This window comes from Salmo salar, chromosome 18 (genome assembly GCF_965601325.2).
Source record: "Salmo salar chromosome 18, fSalSal1, whole genome shotgun sequence".
Classification (NCBI taxonomy): Eukaryota; Metazoa; Chordata; class Actinopteri; order Salmoniformes; family Salmonidae; genus Salmo; species Salmo salar.
The window spans coordinates 52168595-52195000 of NC_138308.1; the positions used below are offsets into that span (position 1 = coordinate 52168595).

Consider the following 26406-nt stretch of genomic DNA (forward strand, 5'->3'; position numbering starts at 1 on the left):
TGTCCCTGGTGTATCACGTGTGCCAGGTGTATCAGGTGTACCATGTGTTCCAGGTGTATCATGTGTCCCAGGTGTATCATGTGTGCCAGGTGTATCATGTGTGCCTGGTGTTTCATGTGTCCCAGGTGTATAATGTGTCCCAGGTGTATCATGTGTATCAGGTGTCACAGGTGTATCTTGTGTCCCAGGTGTACCATGTGTCCTAGGTGTACCATGTGTGCCAGGTGTATCATGTGTCCCAGGTTTATCATGTGTCCCAGGTGTATCATGTGTCCCAGGTGTATCATGTGTCCCAGGTGTATCATGTGTGCCAGGTGTATCATGTGTGCCAGGTGTATCATGTGTGCCAGGTGTATCATGTGTGCCAGGTGACCCAGGTGTATCAGGTGTCCCAGGTGTATCATGTGTGCCAGGTGTATCATGTGTGCCAGGTAAATCATGTGTATCATGTGTCCCAGGTGTATCATGTGTGCCAGGTGTCCCAGGTGTATCATGTGTCTCAGGTTTATCATGTGTCCCAGGCGTATCATTTGTGCCAGGTGTATCATGTGTCCCATGCGTATCATGTGTGCCTGGTGTATCATGTGTCCCAGGTGTCCCTGGTGTATCACGTGTCCCAGGTGTACCATGTGTCCTAGGTGTATCATGTGTATCAGGTGTATCATGTGTCCCAGGTTTATCATGTGTATCAGGTGTATCAGGTGTATCTTGTGTCCCAGGTGTACTATGTGTCCTAGGTGTACCATGTGTCCCAGGTGTCCCTGGTGTATCACGTGTCCCAGGTGTATCAGGTGTCCCAGGTGTGTCGTATGTCCCAGGTGTATCATGTGTGCCAGGTGTATCATGTGTGCCAGGTGTATCTTGTGTCCCAGGTGTATCTTGTGTCCCAGATGTATCTTGTGTCCCAGGTGTATCATGTGTCCCAGGTGTATCATGTGTGCCAGGTGTATCATGTGTGCCAGGTGTATCATGTGTCCCAGGTGTATCATGTGTGCCAGGTGTATCATGTGTCCCAGGTGTATCATGTGTGCCAGGTGTCCCAGGTGTCCCAGGTGTATCAGGTGTCCCAGGTGTCCCAGGTGTATCATGTGTGCCAGGTGTATCATGTGTGCCAGGTGTATCATGTGTCCCTGGTGTCCCAGGTGTATCATGTGTGCCAGGTGTATCATGTGTGCCTGGTGTTTCATGTGTCCCAGGTGTATAATGTGTCCCAGGTGTATCATGTGTATCAGGTGTATCAGGTGTATCTTGTGTCCCAGGTGTACCATGTGTCCTAGGTGTACCATGTGTGCCAGGTGTATCATGTGTCCCAGGTTTATCATGTGTCCCAGGTGTATCATGTGTCCCAGGTGTATCATGTGTCCCAGGTGTATCATGTGTGCCAGGTGTATCATGTGTGCCAGGTGTATCATGTGTCCCAGGTGTCCCAGGTGTATAATGTGTCCGAGGTGTATCATGTGTCCCAGGTGTCCCAGGTGTATAATGTGTCCCAGGTGTATCATGTGTCTCAGGTGTATCATGTGTCCCAGGTTTATCATGTGTATCAGGAGTATCAGGTGTATCTTGTGTCCCAGGTGTACTATGTGTCCTAGGTGTACCATGTGTGCCAGGTATATCATGTGTCCCAGGTGTGTCGTATGTCCCAGGTGTATCATGTGTGCCAGGTGTATCATGTGTGACCGGTGTATCATGTGTGACCGGTGTATCATGTGTGCCAGGTGTATCATGTGTGCCAGGTGTATCATGTGTCCCAGGTGTTACATGTGTCCCAGGTGTATCATGTATGCCAGGTGTATCATGTGTCCCAGGTGTATCATGTGTGCCAGGTGTATCATGTGTATCATGTGTGCCAGGTTTATCATGTGTCCCAGGTGTATCAGGTGTCCCAGGTGTATCATGTGTGCCAGGTGTATCATGTGTGCCAGGTGTATCATGTGTCCCAGGTGTTACATGTGTCCCAGGTGTATCATGTATGCCAGGTGTATCATGTGTCCCAGGTGTATCATGTGTGCCAGGTGTATCATGTGTATCATGTGTGCCAGGTTTATCATGTGTGCCAGGTTTATCATGTGTCCCAGGCGTATCATGTGTGCCAGGTGTATCATGTGTCCCAGGTGTATCACGTGTGCCATGTGTATCAGGTGTACCATGTGTCCCAGGTGTATCATGTGTCCCAGGTGTATCATGTGTGCCAGGTGTATCATGTGTCCCAGGTGTATATTGTGTCCCAGGTGTATCTTGTGTGCCAGGTATATCATGTGTATCATGTGTCCCAGGTGTATCATGTGTGCCAGGTGTCCCAGGTGTATAATGTGTCCCAGGTGTATCATGTGTCCCAGGTGTATCATGTGTATCAGGTGTATCATGTGTCCCAGGTGTATCATGTGTGCCAGGTGTATCATGTGTGCCAGGTATATCATGTGTATCATATGTCCCAGGTGTATCATGTGTGCCAGGTGTCCCAGGTGTATAATGTGTCCCAGGTGTATCATCTGTCTCAGGTGTATCATGTGTCCCAGGTGTATCATGTGTGCCAGGTGTATCATGTGTATCATGTGTGCCAGGTTCATCATGTGTGCCAGGTTTATCATGTGTCCCAGGCGTATCATGTGTGCCAGGTGTATCATGTGTCCCAGGTGTATCACGTGTGCCATGTGTATCAGGTGTACCATGTGTCCCAGGTGTATCATGTGTCCCAGGTGTATCATGTGTGCCAGGTGTATCATGTGTCCCAGGTGTATATTGTGTCCCAGGTGTATCTTGTGTGCCAGGTATATCATGTGTATCATGTGTCCCAGGTGTATCATGTGTGCCAGGTGTCCCAGGTGTATAATGTGTCCCAGGTGTATCATGTGTCCCAGGTGTATCATGTGTATCAGGTGTATCATGTGTCCCAGGTGTATCATGTGTGCCAGGTGTATCATGTGTGCCAGGTATATCATGTGTATCATATGTCCCAGGTGTATCATGTGTGCCAGGTGTCCCAGGTGTATAATGTGTCCCAGGTGTATCATCTGTCTCAGGTGTATCATGTGTCCCAGGTGTAACATGTGTGCCAGGTGTATCATGTGTGCCAGGTATATCATGTGTAACATATGTCCCAGGTGTATCATGTGTGCCAGGTGTCCCAGGTGTATAATGTGTCCCAGGTGTATCATGTGTCTCAGGTGTATCATGTGTCCCAGGTGTATCATGTGTATCAGGTGTATCATGTGTCCCAGGTGTATCATGTGTGCCAGGTGTATCATGTGTGCCAGGTATATCATGCGTATCATGTGTGCCAGGTGTATCATGTGTCCCAGGTGTCCCAGGTGTATCACGTGTCCCAGGTGTATCATGTGTGCCAGGTGTATCATGTGTCCCAGGTGTATCATGTGTCCCAGGTGTATATTGTGTCCCAGGTGTATCTTGTGTCCTAGGTGTATCTTGTGTCCTAGGTGTATCGTGTGTCCTAGGTGTATCTTGTGTCCTAGGTGTATCGTGTTTCCCAGGTGTATCTTGTGTCCCAGGTGAATATTGTGTCCTAGGTGTATCGTGTGTGCCAGGTGTATCTTGTGTCCCAGGTGTATCTTGTGTCCCAGGTGTACCGAGGTTTTACTGCACACCTCAGTCAGATCAGTAGTTATTGTGGATCAAAACATAGCCAGCTCTGTTATTTATGCTCTCTGTTGATCTCCTGTCTGTCCGTCCGTCCGTCTTCCCACACCGTACAGGAGAGAAGGTAATGCAGGATGACGTCTTCACCTGTGACCTGTTCCGTTTCCTCCAGCTGCTCTGTGAAGGTCACAACTCAGGTGAGCGGTACTGTCGTTTAGCCCAAGTCACACGAGACTTCCTGTCTGGCTCACCAGACTACTGTGAGCCAGAATCTGTGAGCCCCCCCCCCCCCCCCACTAGTCAATACCCAGAATCCATCTCCTCTCTGTTTCCTAGTTGTTTCCCCCAGTTGTACTTAGAATCTTACGTTGTCTGTGCGTTGTTACTCTACCAATTTTCCACCTCGATGTTGAAAGACTTTCAGAATTACTTGAGAACACAGACAGGGAACAACACTACAGTCAACGTCATCATCTCTACCGTGGACTACCTTCTTAGAGTTCAGGTGAGCTCACCTTTACAGTCTTCTTCGGGTTATATTGTTACGCCGCTTAAACTCTTGCTAAATAGAACAATCATACTGTTGCTAACCACTTGCCTATGTGTCTATTCTCGACACAGGAATCAATCAGTGATTTCTACTGGTACTATTCGGGAAAGGACGTCATTGATGAACAAGGACAGAGAAATTTCTCCAAGGCAATTAACGTCGCGAAACAGGTCTTCAATACACTCACAGAGTACATACAGGTACTGTTGATCCCAGGGCTATCCTTATTCTCCCTTGATATAGTAAAGTAAATGTTTTAACAGGCAGACTTTATGTACCATGATTTGTTGTTGTTTTTTTGTGTTGTAGGGACCGTGTACTGGGAACCAGCAGAGTTTAGCTCACAGCCGTCTGTGGGACGCTGTCGTTGGCTTCCTCCATGTCTTCGCTCACATGCAGATGAAGCTATCACAGGTCAGTAGCATTGAATTACTATGTAGTAGCAGTAGTAGTAGTAGTAGTAGTAGTAGTAGTATTAGTAGTATTAGTAGTAGTAGCAGTAGTAGCAGTAGTAACAGTAGTAGTAGTAGTAGTAGTAGCAGTAGTAGTAGTAGCAGTAGTAGTAGTAGTAGTAGTAGTAGTAGCAGTAGTAGTAGTAGTAGTAGTAGCAGTAGTAGTAGCAGTAGTAGTAGTAGCAGTAGTAGTAGTAGTAGTAGTAGTAGCAGTAGTAGTAGTAGTAGTGGTAGTAGTAGTGGTGGTAGTGGTAGTGGTAGCAGTAGTAGTAGTAGTGGTGGTAGTGGTAGTGGTGTTAGTAGTATTAGTAGCAGCAGTAGTAGTAGTACCAGTTGTAGCAGTAGTAGTACCAGTAGTAGTAGTACCAGTAGTAGTAGTACCAGTTGTAGTAGTAGTAGTAGTAGTAGTAGTACCAGTAGTAGTTGTACCAGTTGTAGTAGTAGTAGTAGTAGTACCAGTAGCAGTAGTACCAGTTGTGGTAGTAGTAGTAGTAGTACCAGTAGTAGTAGTAGTAGTACCAGTAGTAGTTGTACCAGTTGTTGTAGTAGTAACAGTAGTAGTAGTACCAGTTGTGGTGGTAGTAGTAGTAGTAGTACCAGTTGTAGCAGTAGTAGTAGTACCAGTAGTAGTAGTATCAGTTGTAGTAGTACCAGTAGTATTAGTGGTAATAGTAGTACCAGTAGTAGTGGTGGTAATAGTAGTACCAGTAGTAGTAGTACCAGTAGTAGTAGTAGTAGTAGTACCAGTAGTAGTAGTAACAGTAGTAGTAGTAGTACCAGTAGTATTAGTGGTAATAGTAGTACCGGTAGTAGTACCAGTAGTAGTAGTACCAGTTGTAGTAGTAGTACCAGTAATAGTAGTACCTGTAGTACCAGTTGTAGTAGTAGTACCAGTTGTAGTTGTACCAGTTGTTGTAGTAGTAGTAGTAGTACCAGTAGTAGTAGTACCAGTTGTAGCAGTAGTAGTAGTAGTAGTAGTAGTAGTATCAGTTGTAGTAGTAGTAGTATCAGTAGTAGTAGTACCAGTAGTAGTAGTACCAGTTGTAGTAGTAGTACCAGTAGTAGTAGTACCAGTAGTAGTTGTACCAGTAGTAGTAGTAGTAGTAGTACCAGTAGTAGTAGTACCAGTTGTAGTAGTAGTAGTAGTAGTGGTACCAGTAGTTGTAGTAGTAGTAGTACCAGTTGTAGTAGTAGTACCAGTTGTAGTAGTACCAGTTGTAGTTGTTGTAGTAGTAGTAGTAGTAGTAGTAGTAGTAGTAGTACCAGTAGTAGTAGTACCAGTAGTAGTAGTACCAGTTGTAGTAGTAGTAGTAGTAGTACCAGTTGTAGTAGTAGTAGTAGTGGTAGTACCAGTAGTAGTAGTAGTACCAGTAGTACCAGTTGTAGTAGTAGTACCAGTAGTAGTAGTACCAGTTGTAGTAGTACCAGTAGTAGTTGTACCAGTTGTAGTAGTAGTAGTAGTACCAGTAGTAGTAGTACCAGTAGTAGTAGTACCAGTTGTAGTAGTACCAGTAGAAACAAGAGCATCTACCGCCAACAGGGTTTCTGAAACAAGAGCATCTACCGCCAACAGGGTTTCTGAAACAAGAGCATTTACCACCAACAGGGTTTCAAAAACAAGAGCATTTTCCGCCAACAGGGTTTCTGAAACAAGAGCATTTACCGCCAACAGGGTTTCTGAAACAAGAGCATTTACCGCCAACAGGGTTTCTGAAACAAGAGCATTTACCGCCAACAGGGTTTCTGAAACAAGAGCATTTACCGCCAACAGGGTTTCTGAAACAAGAGCATTTACCGCCAACAGGGTTTCTGAAACAAGAGCATTTACCGCCAACAGGGTTTCTGAAACAAGAGCATTTACCGCCAACAGGGTTTCTGAAACAAGAGCATCTACCGCCAACAGGGTTTCTGTAACAAGAGCATTTCCCGCCAACATGGTTTCTGGAACAAGAGCATTTACCGCCAACAGGCACAACACACAAAAAAAGAGTGCAAGCCTTTATCGTTAACGTTTCTACAGAAATGTTTGGTGATTGAACTAGGAATGCCTTGAAGATCGACCGGTTGGCGACCACTGCAGTAGGAGCAGTAGTATTAGTTTTAGTAGTAGTAGTTATCGTGTCTTTGGGGTACCATTAAACTGAAGACATGTTTATCAATTAACTCCCTGTAATTATTATCACGCGATTAAACTGATTAATCGTTTAATTGTAATTAACTAGGAGATTGGGGCACCAAGGAGAATATTCAGATTACAAAGCTATAATTTTCCTAATATAACTTTCCTGTATTATAATATTCTATTCTATTATAGTATAGGCCGATTATCTTCTGGTTTAAATGGTGTATTTTACCTCGAGTCCAGTCTCATTCCAAACGTCGTAAATTGTTGTATCTGCACGAACCCAGTCTTTACTAAAATCATCCATACATCAATTGTCTTAAAATCATTTATTTACTACACTAAGTAATTAACAGAAAACATACAAACAGTAATTATCGTCACAAAGGATTGGTATAGTAATGTGCCCTAATGGCTAACAGGCATGGCTGGTCTGTTAGACAATGGGTCATAAACGGTCAGCTGAGAAGGTACACAGAGTTCATTAATATTAACAATTGACAATTGAAGGCTCGCTCATTCGGGAACAATTGCAATCAATATATATTTACGCTCATGTGTCGTCGGAATCCTTGTTCGAGCGTCGTTCTCTCGGTTAGGATGGATCTTTCAAAGCGACATTCATTAATGTCGTTATAGCCTTCGCGTTCGATGATATAATTTACTTAGCTGCAGACTAATAATTAATATCAAAGACTTGTTCTTATTCTGTCGGTATCAATAGTCTAAAAGTTAACCACGTGGTATGGTTCACTTTCAGTAGAGGAATTGGATGGTAAAACCTATTGGCCATGGAGTGGAGGCCTGGTCTAAAGAAATGTAAATCAGGGTGGGTTTTATAGTGACCCTTGAACAGGCTTGTCAAATGACGCCTGGTCCTGTCTGTGTCCCTTGGGGGGCGTGCCGATGGCTGAGTGAAGCTTGGTACAGAAATCCAATTCCATCACATTAACATCAGTACATAGCATCTCAATGTATTACAAATAGCTTTATCCTTATTAATACATTTTATACAACCATTATGATGCAAGTCTCAAGCTGAGGCTATTATATAAACAGTTTTATGGTAATATATTGTCTCTTCTGAGTATCACAAAATTGTACCAAGCGGACCAGTTCGTAGCTGGATTCTTCACCAATCTTCCATACCTTCTCCAGAACACAAATGTCGCTTGGCTCCCCAATTCTGTGAGTTGGAAGAATATCCTGTGTCTCTCTATGGGCCATGTGGCCAGAGATTCTCCTCTTAGAGTTTTTACAACCCTTTCACACAGGGCCTGGGTTGGGGGGAAGGTAGGTTGGGGGATGGTATAAAGGGGAGGGTTGTCAACTGTCCTCCCTGTACCAAAAGAGGCCAACGTCATGACATAGTAGTAGTAGTAGTAGCAGTAGTATTAGTTGTAGCATTAGTAGTAGTAGTAGCAGTAGTAGTAGTAGTAGTAGTAGCATTAGTAGTAGTAGTAGTAGTAGTAGCATTAGTAGTAGTAGTTGTGATAGTAGTAGTAGTAGTAGTATTAGTAGTAGTAGTTGTGATAGTAGTAGTAGTTTTCTTGATGTTCTGAACAGTTTTCTAAGTGGATGTTGTTGTCCTTCCTTCAGGACTCGAGCCAGATAGAGTTGTTGAAAGAGTTGATGGATCTGCAGAAAGACATGGTTGTGATGCTGCTGTCCATGCTGGAAGGCAACGTGGTCAACGGAACCATCGGGAAGCAGATGGTAGACATGTTAGTAGAGTCCTCCAACAACGTGGAGATGATCCTCAAGTTCTTCGACATGTTCCTTAAACTCAAAGACCTGACGTCGTCCGACGCCTTCAAGGTACTTTTAATGTACTTTTAATGTACTTTTCAAATACTTTAAAGGTACTTTTAAGGTACTTTTAATGTACTTTTAAGGTACTATTAATGTACTTTTAATGTACTTTCAATGTACGTTGAGTGTCTTGATTAGTGTCTTTGAAATCCAGTGAAATGTTTTATTATTCTTATAAAGGAGTACGACCCGGATGGTAAAGGGGTCATCTCCAAGAGAGACTTCCACAAAGCCATGGAGAGCCACAAGCACTATACCCAGTCTGAGACGGAGTTCCTGCTCTCCTGTGCCGAGCCTGATGAGAATGAGCTATTGGACTACGAGGAGTTTGTGGAGCGTTTCCACGAACCGGCCAAAGACATCGGCTTCAACGTGGCCGTCCTTCTGACCAACCTGTCGGAACACATGCCCCACGACACACGCCTGCAGACCTTCCTGGAGCTGGCTGAGAGTGTGCTGAATTACTTCCAGCCGTACCTGGGCCGTATCGAGATCATGGGCAGTGCCAAGCGCATCGAGAGAGTCTACTTCGAGATCAGTGAGTCCAGTCGTACTCAGTGGGAGAAGCCTCAGGTCAAAGAGTCCAAACGCCAGTTCATCTTCGACGTAGTCAACGAGGGCGGGGAGAAAGAGAAGATGGAGCTGTTCGTTAACTTCTGCGAGGACACCATCTTTGAGATGCAGCTGGCCGCCCAGATGTCCGACATCGGGGAACGGTCGGCCGTGAAGGAGGAGAGCGAGAAAGAGAAACCGGAAGAGGAGAGCCCTGAGATGGGCTTCTTCTCTGTGACCACGGTCCGGACCGCCCTGATGGCTCTACGCTACAACGTCATGTTCCTGATGAATGTAAATGTATTTAATTTGACAATATCAAAAGTATATATATATATATATATATATATATATATATATACAGCCAGTATATCCATTTAAAGACTACCAAGGACTTCTTTCCTCTACAGGTTCTGTCCATGAAGAGTCTGAAGAAGCAGATAAAGAGGATGAAAAAGATGACAGTGAAGGACATGGTGATGACGCTGGTCTCCTTCTATTGGTCCGTCATCATGGGCCTGTTCCACTTTACCTTCAGCGTCTCCAGAGGGTTCTGCAGAATCATGTACAACACCTTCCTAGGAGGCAGTCTGGTGGAGGGAGCCAAGACTATGAAGGTGAGAATCGCTTTTAGTGTCTGTGTCATTTCTTGTGTTGGTGTGTATTAGCTGGGGTGGTGTATATTAGCTGGTGTGGTGTGTATTAGCTGGTGTGGTGTATATTATCTGGGGTGGTGTCTTATTAGCTGGTGTGGTGTATATTAGCTGGCGTGGTGTGTATTAGCTGGTGTGGTGTATATTCGCTGGCGTGGTGTGTATTAGCTGGTGTGGTGTATATTAGCTGGTGTGGTGTATATTAGATGGTGTATATTAGCTGGTGTGGTGTATATTAGCTTGTGTGGTGTATATTAGATGGTGTATATTAGCTGGTGTGGTGTATATTAGCTGGTGTGGTGTACATTAGCTGGTGTATATTAGCTGGTGTGGTGTGTATTAGCTGGTGTGGTGTATATTAGCTGGTGTGGTGTGTATTAGCTTGTGTATATTAGCTGGCGTGGTGTATATTAGCTGGCGTGGTGTATATTAGCTGGTGTGGTGTATATTAGCTGGTGTATATTAGCTGGTGTATTGTATATTAGCTGGTGTGGTGTGTATTAGATGGTGTGGTGTATATTAGCTGCTGTGGTGTATATTAGCTGGTGTGGTGTATATTAGCTGGTGTATATTAGCTGGTGTGGTGTGTATTAGCTGGTGTGGTGTATATTAGCTGGTGTGGTGTGTATTAGCTGGTGTGGTGTGTATTAGCTGGTGTGGTGTGTATTAGCTGGTGTGGTGTGTATTAGCTGGTGTGGTGTATATTAGCTGGTGTGGTGTATATTAGCTGGTGTGGTGTATATTAGCTGGTTTGGTGTATATTAGCTGGTGTGGTGTGTATTAGCAAAGTGGTGTGTATTAGCTGGTGTGGTGTGTATTAGCTGGTGTGGTGTATATTAGATGGTATGGTGTGTATTAGCTGGTGTGGTGTATATTAGCTGGTGTGGTGTATATTAGCTGGTGTGGTGTGTATTAGCTGGTGTGGTGTGTATTAGCTGGTGTGGTGTATATTAGATGGTATGGTGTATATTAGCTGTGTGGTGTATATTAGCTGGTGTGGTGTATATTAGCTGGTGTGGTGTATATTAGCTGGTGTGGTGTACATTAGCTGGTGTATATTAGCTGGTGTGGTGTGTATTAGCTGGTGTGGTGTATATTAGCTGGTGTGGTGTGTATTAGCTTGTGTATATTAGCTGGCGTGGTGTATATTAGCTGGCGTGGTGTATATTAGCTGGTGTGGTGTATATTAGCTGGTGTATATTAGCTGGTGTATTGTATATTAGCTGGTGTGGTGTGTATTAGATGGTGTGGTGTATATTAGCTGCTGTGGTGTATATTAGCTGGTGTGGTGTATATTAGCTGGTGTATATTAGCTGGTGTGGTGTGTATTAGCTGGTGTGGTGTATATTAGCTGGTGTGGTGTGTATTAGCTGGTGTGGTGTGTATTAGCTGGTGTGGTGTGTATTAGCTGGTGTGGTGTATATTAGCTGGTGTGGTGTATATTAGCTGGTGTGGTGTATATTAGCTGGTGGGGTGTATATTAGCTGGTGTGGTGTGTATTAGCAAAGTGGTGTGTATTAGCTGGTGTGGTGTGTATTAGCTGGTGTGGTGTATATTAGATGGTATGGTGTGTATTAGCTGGTGTGGTGTATATTAGCTGGTGTGGTGTATATTAGCTGGTGTGGTGTGTATTAGCTGGTGTGGTGTGTATTAGCTGGTGTGGTGTATATTAGCTAGTGTTGTGTATATTATCTGGTGTGGTGTGTGGTGTATATTAGCTGGTGTGGTGTATATTACTGGTGTGGTGTATATTAGCTGGTGTATATTAGCTGGTGTGGTGTATATTAGCTAGTGTGGTGTATATTAGCTGGTGTGGTGTATATTAGCTAGTGTGGTGTATATTAGCTGGTGTGGTGTGTGGTGTATATTAGCTGGTGTGGTGTATATTAGCTGGTGTGGTGTATATTAGCTGGTGTGGTGTATATTAGCTAGTTTGGTGCATATTAGCTGGTGTGGTGTGTGGTGTATATTAGCTGGTGTGTATTAGCTGGTGTGGTGTATATTAGCTGGTGTGGTGTATATTAGCTGGTGTGGTGTATATTAGCTGGTGTGGTGTGTATTAGCTGGTGTGGTGTGTATTAGCTGGTGTGTATTAGCTGGTGTGGTGTATATTAGCTGGTGTGGTGTATATTAGCTGGTGTGGTGTGTATTAGCTGGTGTGGTGTGTATTATCTGGTGTGGTGTGTATTAGCTGGTGTGGTGTATATTAGCTGGTGTGGTGTATATTAGCTGGTGTATATTAGCTGGTGTGGTGAATATTAGCTGGTGTGGTGTGTATTAGCTGGTGTGGTGTATATTAGCTGGTGTATATTAGCTGGTGTGGTGTATATTAGCTGGTGTGGTGTATATTAGCTGGTGTGGTGTGTATTAGCTGGTGTGGTGTGTATTAGCTGGTGTGGTGTATATTAGCTAGTGTTGTGTATATTATCTGGTGTGGTGTGTGGTGTATATTAGCTGGTGTGGTGTATATTACTGGTGTGGTGTATATTAGCTGGTGTATATTAGCTGGTGTGGTGTATATTAGCTAGTGTGGTGTATATTAGCTGGTGTGGTGTATATTAGCTAGTGTGGTGTATATTAGCTGGTGTGGTGTGTGGTGTATATTAGCTGGTGTGGTGTATATTAGCTGGTGTGGTGTATATTAGCTGGTGTGGTGTATATTAGCTAGTTTGGTGCATATTAGCTGGTGTGGTGTGTGGTGTATATTAGCTGGTGTGTATTAGCTGGTGTGGTGTATATTAGCTGGTGTGGTGTATATTAGCTGGTGTGGTGTATATTAGCTGGTGTGGTGTGTATTAGCTGGTGTGGTGTGTATTAGCTGGTGTGTATTAGCTGGTGTGGTGTATATTAGCTGGTGTGGTGTATATTAGCTGGTGTGGTGTGTATTAGCTGGTGTGGTGTGTATTATCTGGTGTGGTGTGTATTAGCTGGTGTGGTGTATATTAGCTGGTGTGGTGTATATTAGCTGGTGTATATTAGCTGGTGTGGTGAATATTAGCTGGTGTGGTGTGTATTAGCTGGTGTGGTGTATATTAGCTGGTGTATATTAGCTGGTGTGGTGTATATTAGCTGGTGTGGTGTATATTACCTGGTGTGGTGTATATTAGCTGGTGTGGTGTATATTAGCTGGTGTGGTGTGTATTAGCTGGTGTGGTGTATATTAGCTGGTGTGGTGTATATTAGCTGGTGTGTTGTGTATTAGCTGGTGTGGTGTGTATTAGCTGGTGTGGTGTGTATTAGCTGGTGTGGTGTATATTAGCTGGTGTGTTGTATATTAGCTGGTGTGGTGTGTATTAGCTGGTGTGGTGTGTATTACCTGGTATGGTGTATATTACCTTGTGTGGTGTGTATTACCTGGTGTGGTGTATATTACCTGGTGTGGTGTGCATTAGCTGGTGTGGTGTATATTAGCTGGTGTGGTGTGTATTAGCTGGTGTGGTATATATTAGCTGGTGTGGTATATATTAGCTGACCAAAAGTATGTGGACACCTGGTCATCCAACATCTCATTCCAAAATTATGGGCATTAATATGGAGTTGGTCCCCCCTTTGCTGCTATAACAGCCTCCACTCTTCTGGGAAGTCTTACCACTAGATGTTGGAACATTGCTACAGGGACTTGCTTCCATGCAGCCACGAGAGCATTACTGAGGTCGGCATTGATTTTGGGCGATTAGACCTGGCTCGTTGTCGGCATTTCAATTCATCCTCAAGGTGTTCGATGGGGTTTAGGTCAGGGTTCTGTGCATTCGGGCAGGTAGCGTCTCCTGGCATCCGCCAAACCCAGATTCCTCCGTCGGACTGCCAGATGGTGAAGCGTGATTCATCACTCCAGAGAACGCATTTCCGCTGCTCTAGAGTCCAATGGCAGCAAGCTTTACACCACTCCAGCCGTAGCTTGGCGTCGCGCATGGTGATCTTAGGCTTGTGTGCGGCTGCTCGGCCATGGAAACCCATTTCATGAAGCTCCCGACGAACAGTTATTGTGCTGACGTTGCTTCCCGAGGCAGTTGGGAACTCGGTAGTGAGTGTTGCAACCCGAGGACAGACGATATTTACACGCTGCGCGCTCCAGCACTCGGCAGTCCCCTTCTGTGAGCTTGTGTGGCCTACCACTTCACGGCTGAGCCGTTGTTGCTCCTAGAGGTTTCTACTTCACAATAACAGCACTTACAGATGACCGGGGCAGCTCTAGCAGGGCAGAAATTTGACAAACTGATTTGTTGGAAAGGTGGCTTCCTATAACGGTGCCACATTGAAAGTCACTGAGTACTTCAGTAAGGCCATTCTACTGCCAATGTTTGTCTATGGAGATTGCATGGCTGTGTGCTTGATTTTATACACCTGTCAGCAACGGGTGTGGCTGAAATAGCCAGATCCACTAATTTGAAGGGGTATCCACATACTTTTGTCTATATAGTGTATGTGATGTAGTACGCAATTTTCAGGGACCACTTTTGGCTCGTGGGCACTGCTTTCAGAACTACTGGCTGAAAGTAAACAAATATAACAGAGAATCTCTTAAATAAAGTTACTGCTATCCTCCTCTCCTCTCCTCTCCTCTCCTCTCCTCTCCTCTTCTCTTCTCTTCTCTTCTCTTCTCTTCTCTTCTCTTCTCTTCTCTTCTCCTCTGAAGGTGTCTGACCTGTTGGCCAACATGCCTGACCCAACCCAGGATGAGGTTCGAGAGGAGGGGGAGAAGGCGCTCTCAGCTAGACCCTCGGCTGAGGAGGAGCTGGCGGATCTGGCCCTGCCCGTGGACGGGACTGAAGTCCTCTCAGACATCTTTGGATTAGATCTGAGGAGAGGAGAAGGAGGACAGTATAAGATAACTGCTCACAACCCCAACGCCAGTCTGACTGATCTGCTTAACTCTCCGGTCCCCGCCTCTCCTGTCCCCGCTACCTCACCGTCCCCGGAACTGAGAAGAAGGCACCAGGTAATGTCATTTTACAGGCCCACCCCTTCTCTCTCTCTCTCTCTCTCCCTCTCTGTCCCTCTCTCTGTCTCTCTCTGTCCCTCTCTCTCTCTCTCTCTCTGTCTCTGTCTCACTCTGTCTCTTTCTCTCAATTCAATTCAAAGGCTTTCCTGGCATGGGAAACATTTCTTACCATTGCCAAAGCAAGTGAAATAGATAATAAACAAAAGTGAAATAAATAATACAAATTAACAGTAAACATTACACTCACTCATAGAACTTCCAAAATAACATTTAAAATGTCATATTATGTATATATACAGTGTTGTAATGATGTGCAAATAGTTAAAGTACAAAAGGGAAAATAAAGAAACATAAATATGGGTTGTATGTAAAATGGTGTTTATTCTTCACTGGTTGACCTTTTCTTGTGGCAACAGGTCACAAATCTTGCTGCTGTGATTGCACACTGTGGTGTCTGTCTGTCTCTCTGTCTCTGTGTCTCTCTCTCTGTCTCTCTCTCCCTCCTCCCTGGACCATTGCTTTCCCAGCAGGAAGAGACATTAGTGTCAGCCTGCCTGGACTCCCACCACTCTAACACATTATATACACATTACCACGACTCTGTCTCTGTGTCTCTCTCCCCCTCCCTCCCTCCCTGCCTGGACTCCTACCACTCTAACACATTATCTACACATTACCTCTGCTCTGTGTTGATAAGGCTGCTCTGCCCCTTGATGTTTTCGCTGTTATTCTGTGATGTGGTGCGTTTCTGCACGTTTTAGGCTAAAAGTCCTTCAGAGGAAGAGAGGACAGGGACTGAGCAAACCAAGGAGGCCAAGTCAGAGCCGGAGAAAGCAGAGTATGTACCACTTCCCCTTCCTCTGTTACTTCTGGTGTGTTCATCTGAAATACGTCAGTTGTCATATGCGTCGTAAAAAGTGGACCAAGGCGCAGCGGGTATCGTGCTCATCTTCCTTATTTATTTGGATAAACGTGAACACTTTAACAAAAATAACAAACAACGATGAAAACCAGTCCTGTAAGGCTACATAGCTATACATGAAACAACTACCCACAAACACAGTGACAAAACCCCCCTACTTAAATATGGCCTCCAATTAGAAGCAACGAAGAACAGCTGCTTCCAATTGAAGGCCAAACCAAACCTGAACATAGAAATAGACTAAATAGACATTCAAACATAAAAATAGACAACATAGAACATTACCCAAAAACCCAAGACACATAAATCAAACACACCCCTGCCACGTCCTGACCATACTATAATAACAAAATGACCCCTTACTGGTCAGGACGTGACAGCAGTTGAACATAATGAAACTAAGTTGATCATGGAAGAGCAATATTATTACAATGTAAAAGAATGTAACAACAAACAGCTGTAAACACTGGGCTCGCTCTGCTGCTTTTGTTAACTGAAAATGGAGACTCATATCTCCCTCACTAGCTTTAAGCACCACCTGTCAGAGCAGCTCACAGATCACTGCACCTGTACATAGCCCATCTATAAATAGCCCATCTAATCTACCTCATCCCCATACTGTTATTTATTTTGCTCCTTTGCACCCCAGTATCTCTACTTGCTCATTCATCTTCTGCACATCTACCATTCCAGTGTTTAATTGCTATATTGTAATTACTTCGCCACTACGGCCTATTTATTGCCTTACCTCCTTACTTCATTTGTACTCACTGTATATAGACTTTTTCTATTGTGTTATTGACTGTATGTTTTGTTTATTCCATGTGTAACTCTGTGTTGTTGTTTGTGTCGCACTGCTTTGCTTTATCTTGGCCAGGTCGCAGTTGTAAATGAGAACTTGTTCTCAACTTGCCTACCTGGTTAAATAAAGGTGAAATAAAATAAAATAAATAAAAAATAACTGATTGTTCCTGCTGTCCAGGGGAGTGGATGGAGAGAAGCAGGAGGAGGAGGAAAGGAGGAAGGAGGAGGAGAGGAGGAAGGAGGAGGAGAGGAGGAAGGAGGAGAAGAAGAGGAAGGAGGATAAGCCGAAAGCTAAAGTGAGACAGCACCACACCTCCAAGTCTGATGAGCATGACATGCAGGAGTCTGCCTTCTGGAAGAAAATCATCGCCTATCAGAGGAAGCTGCTGGTACGATACACACACACACACACACACACACACACACACACACCACACACCACACACCGCATACCACACACCACACACCACACACCACACCACACACCAGACACACACACACAACAAGACTGAGCTAATGTATATTACATTTACCCCCTCTATCAGCCACCTCACCCCCTCTATCAGCCACCCCACCCCCTCTATCAGCCACCCCACCCCCTCTATCAGCCACCTCACCCCCTCTATCAGCCACCCCACCCCCTCTATCAGCCACCCCACCCCTCTCTATCAGCCACCCTACCCCCTCTATCAGCCACCCCACCCCCTCTATCAGCCCCCTACCCCCTCTATCAGCCACCCCACCCCCTCTATCAGCCACCCCACCCCCTCTATCAGCCCCCTACCCCGTCTATCAGCCACCCCACCCTCCACCCCCTCTATCAGCCACCCCACCCTCCACCCCCTCTATAAGCCACCCCACCCCCCTCTATCAGCCACCCCACCCCTCTATCAGCCACTCCACCCCCCCTCTATCAGCCACCCCACCTCCTCTATCAGCCACCCCACCCCCCCTATCAGCCACCCAACCCCCCCTATCAGCTACCTCACCTCCCCTATCAGCCACCTCACCCCCTCTATCAGCCACACCTCCCGCTATCAGCCACCTCACCTCCTCTATCAGCCCCCCACTCCCCTCTATCAGCCCCCCCACCCCCTCTATCAGCCACCCCCACACCCTCTATCAGCACCCTACCCCCTCTATCAGCCACCCACCCCCTCTATCAGCCACCCCACCCCCTCTATCAGCCCCCTACCCCCTCTATCAGCCACCCCACCCCCCCTCTATCAGCCACCCCACCCCCTCTATCAGCCAGCCAGCCAGCCCACCCCCCCTCTATCAGCCACCCCACCCCGTCTATCAGCCAGCCCACCCCCCCTCTATCAGCCACCCCACCTCCTCTATTAGTCACCCCACCTCCTCTATCAGCCACCCCACCCCCCCTCTATCAGCCACCCCACCCCCCCTATCAGCCACCTCACCCCTCCTATCACCCACCTCACCCCCTCTATCAGCCACCCCACCCCCTCTATCAGCCACCCCACCCCCCCTCTATCAGCCACCCCATCCCCCCTTTATCAGCCACCCCACCCCCTTTATCAGCCACCCCACCCCCTCTATCAGCCACTCCACCCCCTATATCAGCCACCCCACCCCCCTCTATCAGCCACCCCACCCCCCTCTATCAGCCACCCCACACCCTCTATCAGCCACCCCTCCCGCTATCAGCCACCTCACCTCCTCTATCAGCCCCCCACTCCCCTCTATCAGCCCCCCCACCCCCTCTATCAGCCACCCCCACACCCTCTATCAGCCACCCTACCCCCTTTTATCAGCCACCCCAGCCCCTCTATTAGCCACCTCACCTCCTCTATCAGCCACCCCACCCCCTCTATCAGCCACCCCACCCCCTCTATCAGCCACCCCACCCCCATCCCCTCTATCAGCCACCCTACCCCCTCTATCAGCCACCCCACCCCCTCTATCAGCCAACCCCACCCCCTCTATTAGCCCCCCACCCCCTCTATCAGCCCCCCCACCCCTTCTATCAACCACCCCACCCCCTCTATCAGCCACCCCCACCCCCTCTATTAGCCCCCCCACCCTCTCTATCAGCCTTCCCCACCCCCTCTATCAGCCACCTCACCTCCTCTTTCAGCCACCCCACCCCCTCTATCAGCCCCCCACCCCCTCTATCAGCCCCTCCACCCCCTCTATCAGCCACCCCACCCCCTCTATCAGCCCCCCTCTATCAGCCCCCCTCTATCAGCCCCCCAAACCCCCTCTATCAGCCCCCCACCCCCTCTATCAGCCACCCCACCCCCTCTATCAGCCACCCCACCCCCCACCCCCCTCTATCAGCCACCCTACCCCCTTCTATCAGCCACCCCAGCCCCTCTATCAGCCACCTCACCTCCTCTATCAGCCACCCCACCCCCTCTATCAGCCACCCCACCCCCTCTATCAGCCACCCTACCCCCTCTATCAGCCACCCCACCCCCTCTATCAGCCAACCCCACCCCCTCTATTAGCCCCCCACCCCCTCTATCAGCCCCCCCACCCCTTCTATCAACCACCCCACCCCCTCTATCAGCCACCCCCACCCCCTCTATTAGCCCCCCCACCCTCTCTATCAGCCTTCCCCACCCCCTCTATCAGCCACCTCACCTCCTCTTTCAGCCACCCCACCCCCTCTATCAGCCCCCCACCCCCTCTATCAGCCACCCCACCCCCTCTATCAGCCACCCCACCCCCTCTATCAGCCCCCCCACCCCCCTCTATCAGCCCCCCAACCCCCCTCTATCAGCCCCCCACCCCCTCTATCAGCCACCCCACCCCCTCTATCAGCCACCCCACCCCCCACCCCTCTCTATCAGCCACCCTACCCCCTTCTATCAGCCACCCCAGCCCCTCTATCAGCCACCTCACCTCCTCTATCAGCCACCCCACCCCCTCTATCAGCCACCCCACCCCCTCTATCAGTCACCCCACCCCCTCTATCAGCCACCCACCCCCTCTATCAGCCACCCTACTCCCTTCTATCAGCCACCCCACCCCCTCTATCAGCCACCCCACCCCTTCTATCAGCCACCCCACCCCCTCTATCAGCCAACCCCCCCCTCTATCAGCCACACTCTCCTTCACAAACATCTCATCAATGTGTTGTGATTTGACTTTTTTTCTAGAACTATTTTGCTCGGAACTTCTACAACATGAGAATGCTGGCGTTGTTTGTGGCCTTCGCGATCAACTTCATCCTCCTCTTCTACAAGGTAATCACAACCTGTAGGAAGTAGCTAGCTTTACGTGTTTATTAACCACCCCATGGATACCTCTGGGGATGCTGCTGGTGAAGGGTTAATGGGTGGGGGAGAACATTGGAGGGGATAGATCTCTCCAACAATATATATTTTAGTAATACATTTTCTATGGATTGTATTGATGAGGATCCAGCTACTCACTGTTTATAGTAGTTTTAGAGTGAGCCCATGGTTTATTGTTCCCCCTCACCCTCCTCCAGGTGTCATCCTCCTCAGCAGTGATGCCTGAAAGCAGAAGGCCCCGGGCAGAGAGCAGTGTGCGGTGGGACCCCGTGATGGAGGGTAGTGACCCCCAGGAGCCACAAAACCCCCAGCAGGGCCCTGTGTTTGTCCACTTTGTGCTGGAGGAGAGCACCGGATACATGGAGCCCACCCTGCGTATCCTGGCCATCCTACACACTGTCATCTCCTTCTGCTGCATCATAGGATACTACTGCCTCAAGGTACGATACTGCTGCCTCAAGGTAGGATACTGCTGTTACTACTGCCTCAAGGTAGGATACTACTGTCTCAAGGTAGGATACTGCTGTTACTACTGTCTTAAGGTAGGATACTGCTGTTACTACTGCCTCAAGGTAGGATATGCTGTCTCAAGGTAGGATACTGCTGTTACTACTGCCTTAAGGTAGGGTTCTGCTGTTACTACTGGCTCAAGGTAGGAACTGCTGCCTCAAGGTAGGATACTGCTGTTACTACTGCCTCAAAGTAGGATACTGCTGTTACTACTGCCTCAAGGTAGGATCCTGCTGTTACTACTGCCTCAAGGTAGGATACTGCTGTTACTACTGCCTTAAGGTAGGATACTGCTGTTACTACTCCCTCAAGGTAGGATCCTGCTGTTACTACTGCCTCAAGGTAGGATACTGCTGTTACTGCTGCCTTAAGGTAGGATACTGCTGTTACTACTTCCTCAAAGTAGGATCCTGCTGTTACTACTGCCTCAAGGTAGGATACTGCTGCCTCAAGGTAGGATACTGCTGTTACTACTGCCTTAAGGTAGAATACTGCTGTTACTACTGACTCAAGGTAGGATACTGCTGCCTCAAGGTAGGATAATGCTGTTACTACTGCCTCAAGGTAGGGTTCTGCTGTTACTACTGGCTCAAAGTAGGATACTGCTGTTACTACTGCCTTAAGGTAGGATCCTGCTGTTACTACTGCCTCAAGGTAGGATACTGCTGTTACTGCTGCCTTAAGGTAGGATACTGCTGTTACTACTCCCTCAAGGTAGGATCCTGCTGTTACTACTGCCTTAAGGTAGAATACTGCTGTTACTACTTCCTCAAGGTAGGATCCTGCTGTTACTACTGCCTTAAGGTAGAATACTGCTGTTACTACTGACTCAAGGTAGGATACTGCTGCCTCAAGGTAGGATACTGCTGTTACTACTGCCTCAAGGTAGGGTTCTGCTGTTACTACTGGCTCAAAGTAGGATACTGCTGTTACTGCTGCCTTAAGGTAGGATCCTGCTGTTACTACTGCCTCAAGGTAGGATCCTGCTGTTACTACTGCCTCAAGGTAGGATACTGCTGCCTCAAGGTGGGATAATGCTGTTACTACTGTCTCAAGGTAGGATACTGCTGTTACTACTGCCTCAAGGTAGGATCCCGCTGTTACTATGGTCTCAAGGTAGGATACTGCTGTTACTACTGGCTCAAGGTAGGATACTGCTGTTACTACCGACTTAAGGTAGAATCCTGCTGTTACTACTTCCTCAAGGTAGGTCACTGCTGTTACTACTGCCTCAAGGTAGTATACTGCTGTTACTACTGTCTCAAGGTAGGATACTGCTGTTACTACTGCCTCAAGGTAGGATACTGCTGATACTACTGCCTCAAGGTAGGATACTGCTGTTACTACTGCCTCGAGGTAGGATCCTGCTGTTACTACTGCCTCAAGGTAGGATACTGCTGTTACTACTGTCTCAGGGTAGTATACTGCTGTTACTACTGTCTCAAGGTAGGATACTGCTGTTACTACTGCCTCAAGGTAGGATACTGTTGATACTACTGCCTCAAGGTAGGATACTGCTGTTACTACTGCCTCAAGGTAGGATACTGCTGCCTCAAGGTAGGATACTGCTGTTACTACTGCCTTAAGGTAGAATACTGCTGTTACTACTGACTCAAGGTAGGATACTGCTGCCTCAAGGTAGGATACTGCTGTTACTACTGCCTCAAGGTAGGGTTCTGCTGTTACTACTGGCTCAAAGTAGGATACTGCTGTTACTACTGCCTTAAGGTAGGATACTGCTGTTACTACTGCCTCAAGGTAGGATCCTGCTGTTACTACTGCCTCACGGTAGGATACTGCTGCCTCAAGGTAGGATAGTGCTGATACTACTTCCTCAAGGTAGGATACTGCTGATACTACTGCCTCAAGGTAGGATACTGCTGTTACTACTGCCTCAAGGTAAGATACTACTGTTACTACTGCCTCAAGGTAGTATCCTGCTGTTACTACTGCCTCAAGGTAGAATACTGCTGTTACTACTGCCTCAAGGTAGGATCCTACTGTCTCAAGGTAGGATACTGCTGTTACTACTGCCTCAAGGTAGGATACTGCTGTTACTACTGTCTCAAGGTATGATACTGCTGTTACTACTGCTTTAAGTTAGGATTCTGCTGTTACTACTGCCTCAAGGTAGGATCCTGCTGTTACTACTGCCTCAAGGTAGGATTCTGCTGTTACTACTGCCTCAAGGTAGGATACTGCTGTTACTACTGCCTCAAGGTAGGATACTGCTGTTACTACTGCCTCAAGGTAGGATACTGCTGTTACTACTGCCTCAAGGTAGGACCCTGCTGTTACTACTGTCTCAAGGTAGGATAATGCTGTTACTACTGTCTCAAGGTAGGATACTGCTGTTACTACTGCCTCAAGGTAGGATACTGCTGTTACTACTGCCTCAAGGTAGGACCCTGCTGTTACTACTGTCTCAAGGTAGGATAATGCTGTTACTACTGTCTCAAGGTAGGATCCTGCTGTTACTACTGTGTCAAGGTAGGATATGCTGTTACTACTGTCTCAAGGTAGGACCGTGCTGTTACTACTGACTCAAGGTAGGATCCTGCTGTTACTACTTCCTCAAGGTAGGATCCTGCTGTTACTACTGCCTTAAGGTAGGATACTGCTGTTACTACTCCCTCAAGGTAGGATGTGGCTGTTACTACTGCCTCCAGGTAGCTTTCTACTGCCTCAAGGTAGGTTCCTTCTGCCTCCAGGTAGCTTTCTACTCCCTCAAGGTAGAATACTGCTGTTATGCTGCCTCCAGGTAGGTTTCTACTGCCTCCAGGTGCAGTTCTCCACCTCTCTGACCAACCCTTCCTCCGTGCCTGTTTACCCACCAGGTCCCGTTGGTGATCTTCAAGCGTGAGAAGGAGGTGGCGAGGAAGCTGGAGTTCGACGGTCTCTACATCACGGAGCAGCCATCGGAGGACGACATTAAAGGCCAGTGGGACAGACTGGTGATTAACACTGGGTAAGTCCCCTGTTACCGCTCAGTTACCGCTCAGTTCATTATCACAACCTCCCTAATGGAACCACATACCCTACCTAGTGCGCTACTGTAGACCAGCTCTGCTCAAATGGAGTGCGCTGTTGTAGGGTTTAGGGTGCCGTTTGGGACCCTGTCAGCTATTACAGCAGAGCTATTACAGCATGGTCCGGGTCCACGGAGGCCACAAGCTGGGCTAATTGTCCTCCTAAATGTTTAAATGTCAAACGTAACGATCACGCTCGTCTTGCAGTGATGATGCTTTGCCCCTGCATCCCTATGGATCCCATGCTAATGATATAGAGAAATGAATGAAACCGTTTTCGTTAATCCATTCCATCGCTGGATAATGTACTCTGTGTAGACTGAGCATTGTGGATAATAGTTTTTGTTTGGAGGATGTTGATTAGTAATGTAATGTAATGTAATGTACTTTGGTTTTTGATTTTCAGATCGTTTCCAAACAACTACTGGGATAAGTTTGTGAAGAGGAAGGTAGGTCTGAATTCATATTCACTGAAGTCTCTCAATGATATACATTTAGCTCTACGTCAGTGACCTGTTTAGAACCAGTTTACAACATATTTAGAACCTGTTTAGAACCAGTTTACAACATATTTAGAACCAGTTTAGAACCTGTTTAGAACCAGTTTACAACATATTTAGAACCAGTTTAGAACCTGTTTAGAATCAGTTTACCACATATTTAGAACCAGTTTAGAACCTGTTTAGAATCAGTTTACAACATATTTAGAACCACTTTAGAACCTGTTTAGTACCAGTTTACAACACATTTAGAACCTGTTTAGAACCTGTTTAGCACCAGTTTACAACATATTTAGAACCTGTTTAGATCCTGTTTAGAACCAGTTTACAACATATTTAGAACCAGTTTAGAACCTGTTTAGAACCAGTTTACAACATGTTTAGAACCAGTTTACAACATATTTAGAACCAGTTTACAACATATTTAGAACCAGTTTAGAACCTGTTTACAACATATATAGAACCAGTTTAGAACCTGTTTACAACATATTTAGAACCAGTTTAGAACCTGTTTAGAATATATTAGAACAGTAGAGTAAAGCTGTGTGGTTATCCCTGCAGGTGATGGATAAGTATGGAGAGTTCTACGGCCATGACCGCATTAGTGAGCTGCTGGGTATGGACAAGGCTGCTCTGGACTTCAGCGACGCCCACGAGAAGAAGAAACCCAAGAAAGACAGCTCGTTAGCCGCAGTGTGAGTCTGGGGGTGGGGGGGACAGAGCCGGGTAGGGGGCTGGTGGTGATGGGGGAGAAATGACAGGGGAGGGGGAGGGTTTGGAGGGATGGAGGGGGGGGGGGGCCCTTTCGCTACACCCGCAATTACATCTGCTAAATATGTGTATGTGACCAATACATGAATTTGATTTGGATGTCCCTGACAGTGCCTGTCAGACCCTTCAAAGCCCACGCATTGAACTAAGATCATTAAAGCTCAAAGATGGGGAAGCTTACTCTACGTTAGAGAGAACAAAACATCTAATTCCACCTTCTAAAATGTGCATCTTTCTCTCTCCCTGTTGTTCATATGGAGGAAGCTTCCTCTGAAGCCAATATAGTGAGAGGTGTTTTTTGAAAGCTGTTCTCCTAATGTTTTAAGTGTTTCAGTTGGAAGATGGTTGTAATGACCAATCGCTGTACAGGATGGTGTCAGCAGGACCAATCACTGTACAGGATGGTGGCAGCAGGAGGCCTGATTGATGACAAATACACCCCAACATGAATCCTGTTGATGTTGTGTTCTCTCTCCTGTCTCGTTACAGATTAAACTCTGTTGATGTGAAGTACCAGATCTGGAAACTAGGAGTCGTCTTCACAGACAATGTAAATAAAGACTTCTTTCATCCTGCTAAGTAACTTTAACAGCTTATTTAATATACAATAATACACATTTACATTTTAGTCATTTAGCAGACGCTCTTATCCAGAGCGATTTACAGTAGTGAATGCATACATTTCATACAATTTCATACATTTTTTTTCTGTGCTGGCCCCCCCCGTGGGAATCGAACCCACAAACCTGGCGTTGCAAACACCATGCTCTACCAACTGAGCCACAGGGAATACATTTTATATGCCATTTAGCACTCTTCTTCTTCATGTTCTTCATCTTCTTCTTCGTCATCGTCTTCTTCTACCTGACCCCTGCAGTCGTTCCTGTACCTGGCTTGGTATATGACCATGTCCATCCTGGGTCACTATAACAACTTCTTCTTCGCCGCTCATCTCCTGGACATCGCCATGGGCTTCAAGACCCTCCGTACCATCCTGTCTTCTGTCACGCACAACGGCAAACAGGTACTGTCTCTGCACTTGACTTTATCACTATGTCTGCACTTACGTAGTATTCTACAAACCACTGTCTAAAGATACAATATGTTACTGTAGGTACATTCACAATATATTACTGTAGATACATACACTGTCTAAAGATACAATATATTACTGTAACTAATTCACAATATATTACTGTAGATACATACAGTGTCTAAAGATACAATATATTACTGTAGATATATACAGTGTCTAAAGATACAATATATTACTGTAGGTGCATACAGTGCCAAAAGATACAATATATTACTGTAGGTACATAAACTGTCTAAAGATACAATATGGTACTGTAGATACATAGTGTCTAAAGATACAATATATTACTGTAGATACATACAGTGTTTAAAGATACAATATATTACTGTAGATACATACAGTGTCTAAAGATACAATATATTACTGTAGATACATACAGTGTCTAAAGATACAATATATTACTGTAGATATATACAGTGTCTAAAGATACAATATATTACTGTAGGTACATACAGTGTCTAAAGATACAATATATTACTGTAGGTACATACAGTGTCTAAAGATACAATATATTACTGTAGATACATACAGTGTCTAAAGATACAATATATTACTGTAGATACATACAGTGTCTAAAGATACAATATGTTACTGTAGATACATACAGTGTCTAAAGATACAATATATTACTGTAGATACATAGTGTTTAAAGATACAATATGTTACTGTAGATACATACAGTGTTTAAAGATACAATATGTTACTGTAGGTAAATACAGTGTTTAAAGATACAATATGTTACTGTAGATACCTACAGTGTTTAAAGATACAGTATTATACTGTAGCTTGCTGTTTCGGCTCTGTACTCCAAAACTCATGGAGTATGTTCAT

At 46.1% G+C, this 26406-nt stretch overlaps 1 protein-coding gene across 1 annotated transcript; it reads left to right on the forward strand.

The window, feature by feature from the left end:
* The first annotated feature begins 3724 nt into the window (after nucleotides 1-3724).
* Nucleotides 3725-17753, forward strand: LOC106577405 (ryanodine receptor 2). The gene is made up of 10 exons (XM_082964548.1): nucleotides 3725-3794; nucleotides 4014-4102; nucleotides 4219-4347; nucleotides 4457-4561; nucleotides 8321-8539; nucleotides 8714-9379; nucleotides 9496-9702; nucleotides 14375-14677; nucleotides 15442-15518; nucleotides 17141-17753. The coding sequence occupies exons 1-10, from the start codon at nucleotides 3725-3727 to the stop codon at nucleotides 17751-17753; spliced, it is 2478 nt and encodes an 825-aa protein (XP_082820674.1).
* The last annotated feature ends 8653 nt before the right edge of the window (nucleotides 17754-26406 follow it).

What these genes read in the sequence shown, in the direction of transcription:
- LOC106577405 (XM_082964548.1), top strand. Translation starts at nt 3,725, where the DNA reads ATGCAGGATGACGTCTTCACCTGTGACCTGTTCCGTTTCCTCCAGCTG. An exon ending in ACTACCTTCTTAGAGTTCAG is followed by an intron (nt 4,103 to 4,218) that starts GTGAGCTCACCT and finishes TTCTCGACACAG; the next exon opens with GAATCAATCAGTGATTTCTA. An exon ending in AGGGAGCCAAGACTATGAAG is followed by an intron (nt 9,703 to 14,374) that starts GTGAGAATCGCT and finishes TCTCCTCTGAAG; the next exon opens with GTGTCTGACCTGTTGGCCAA.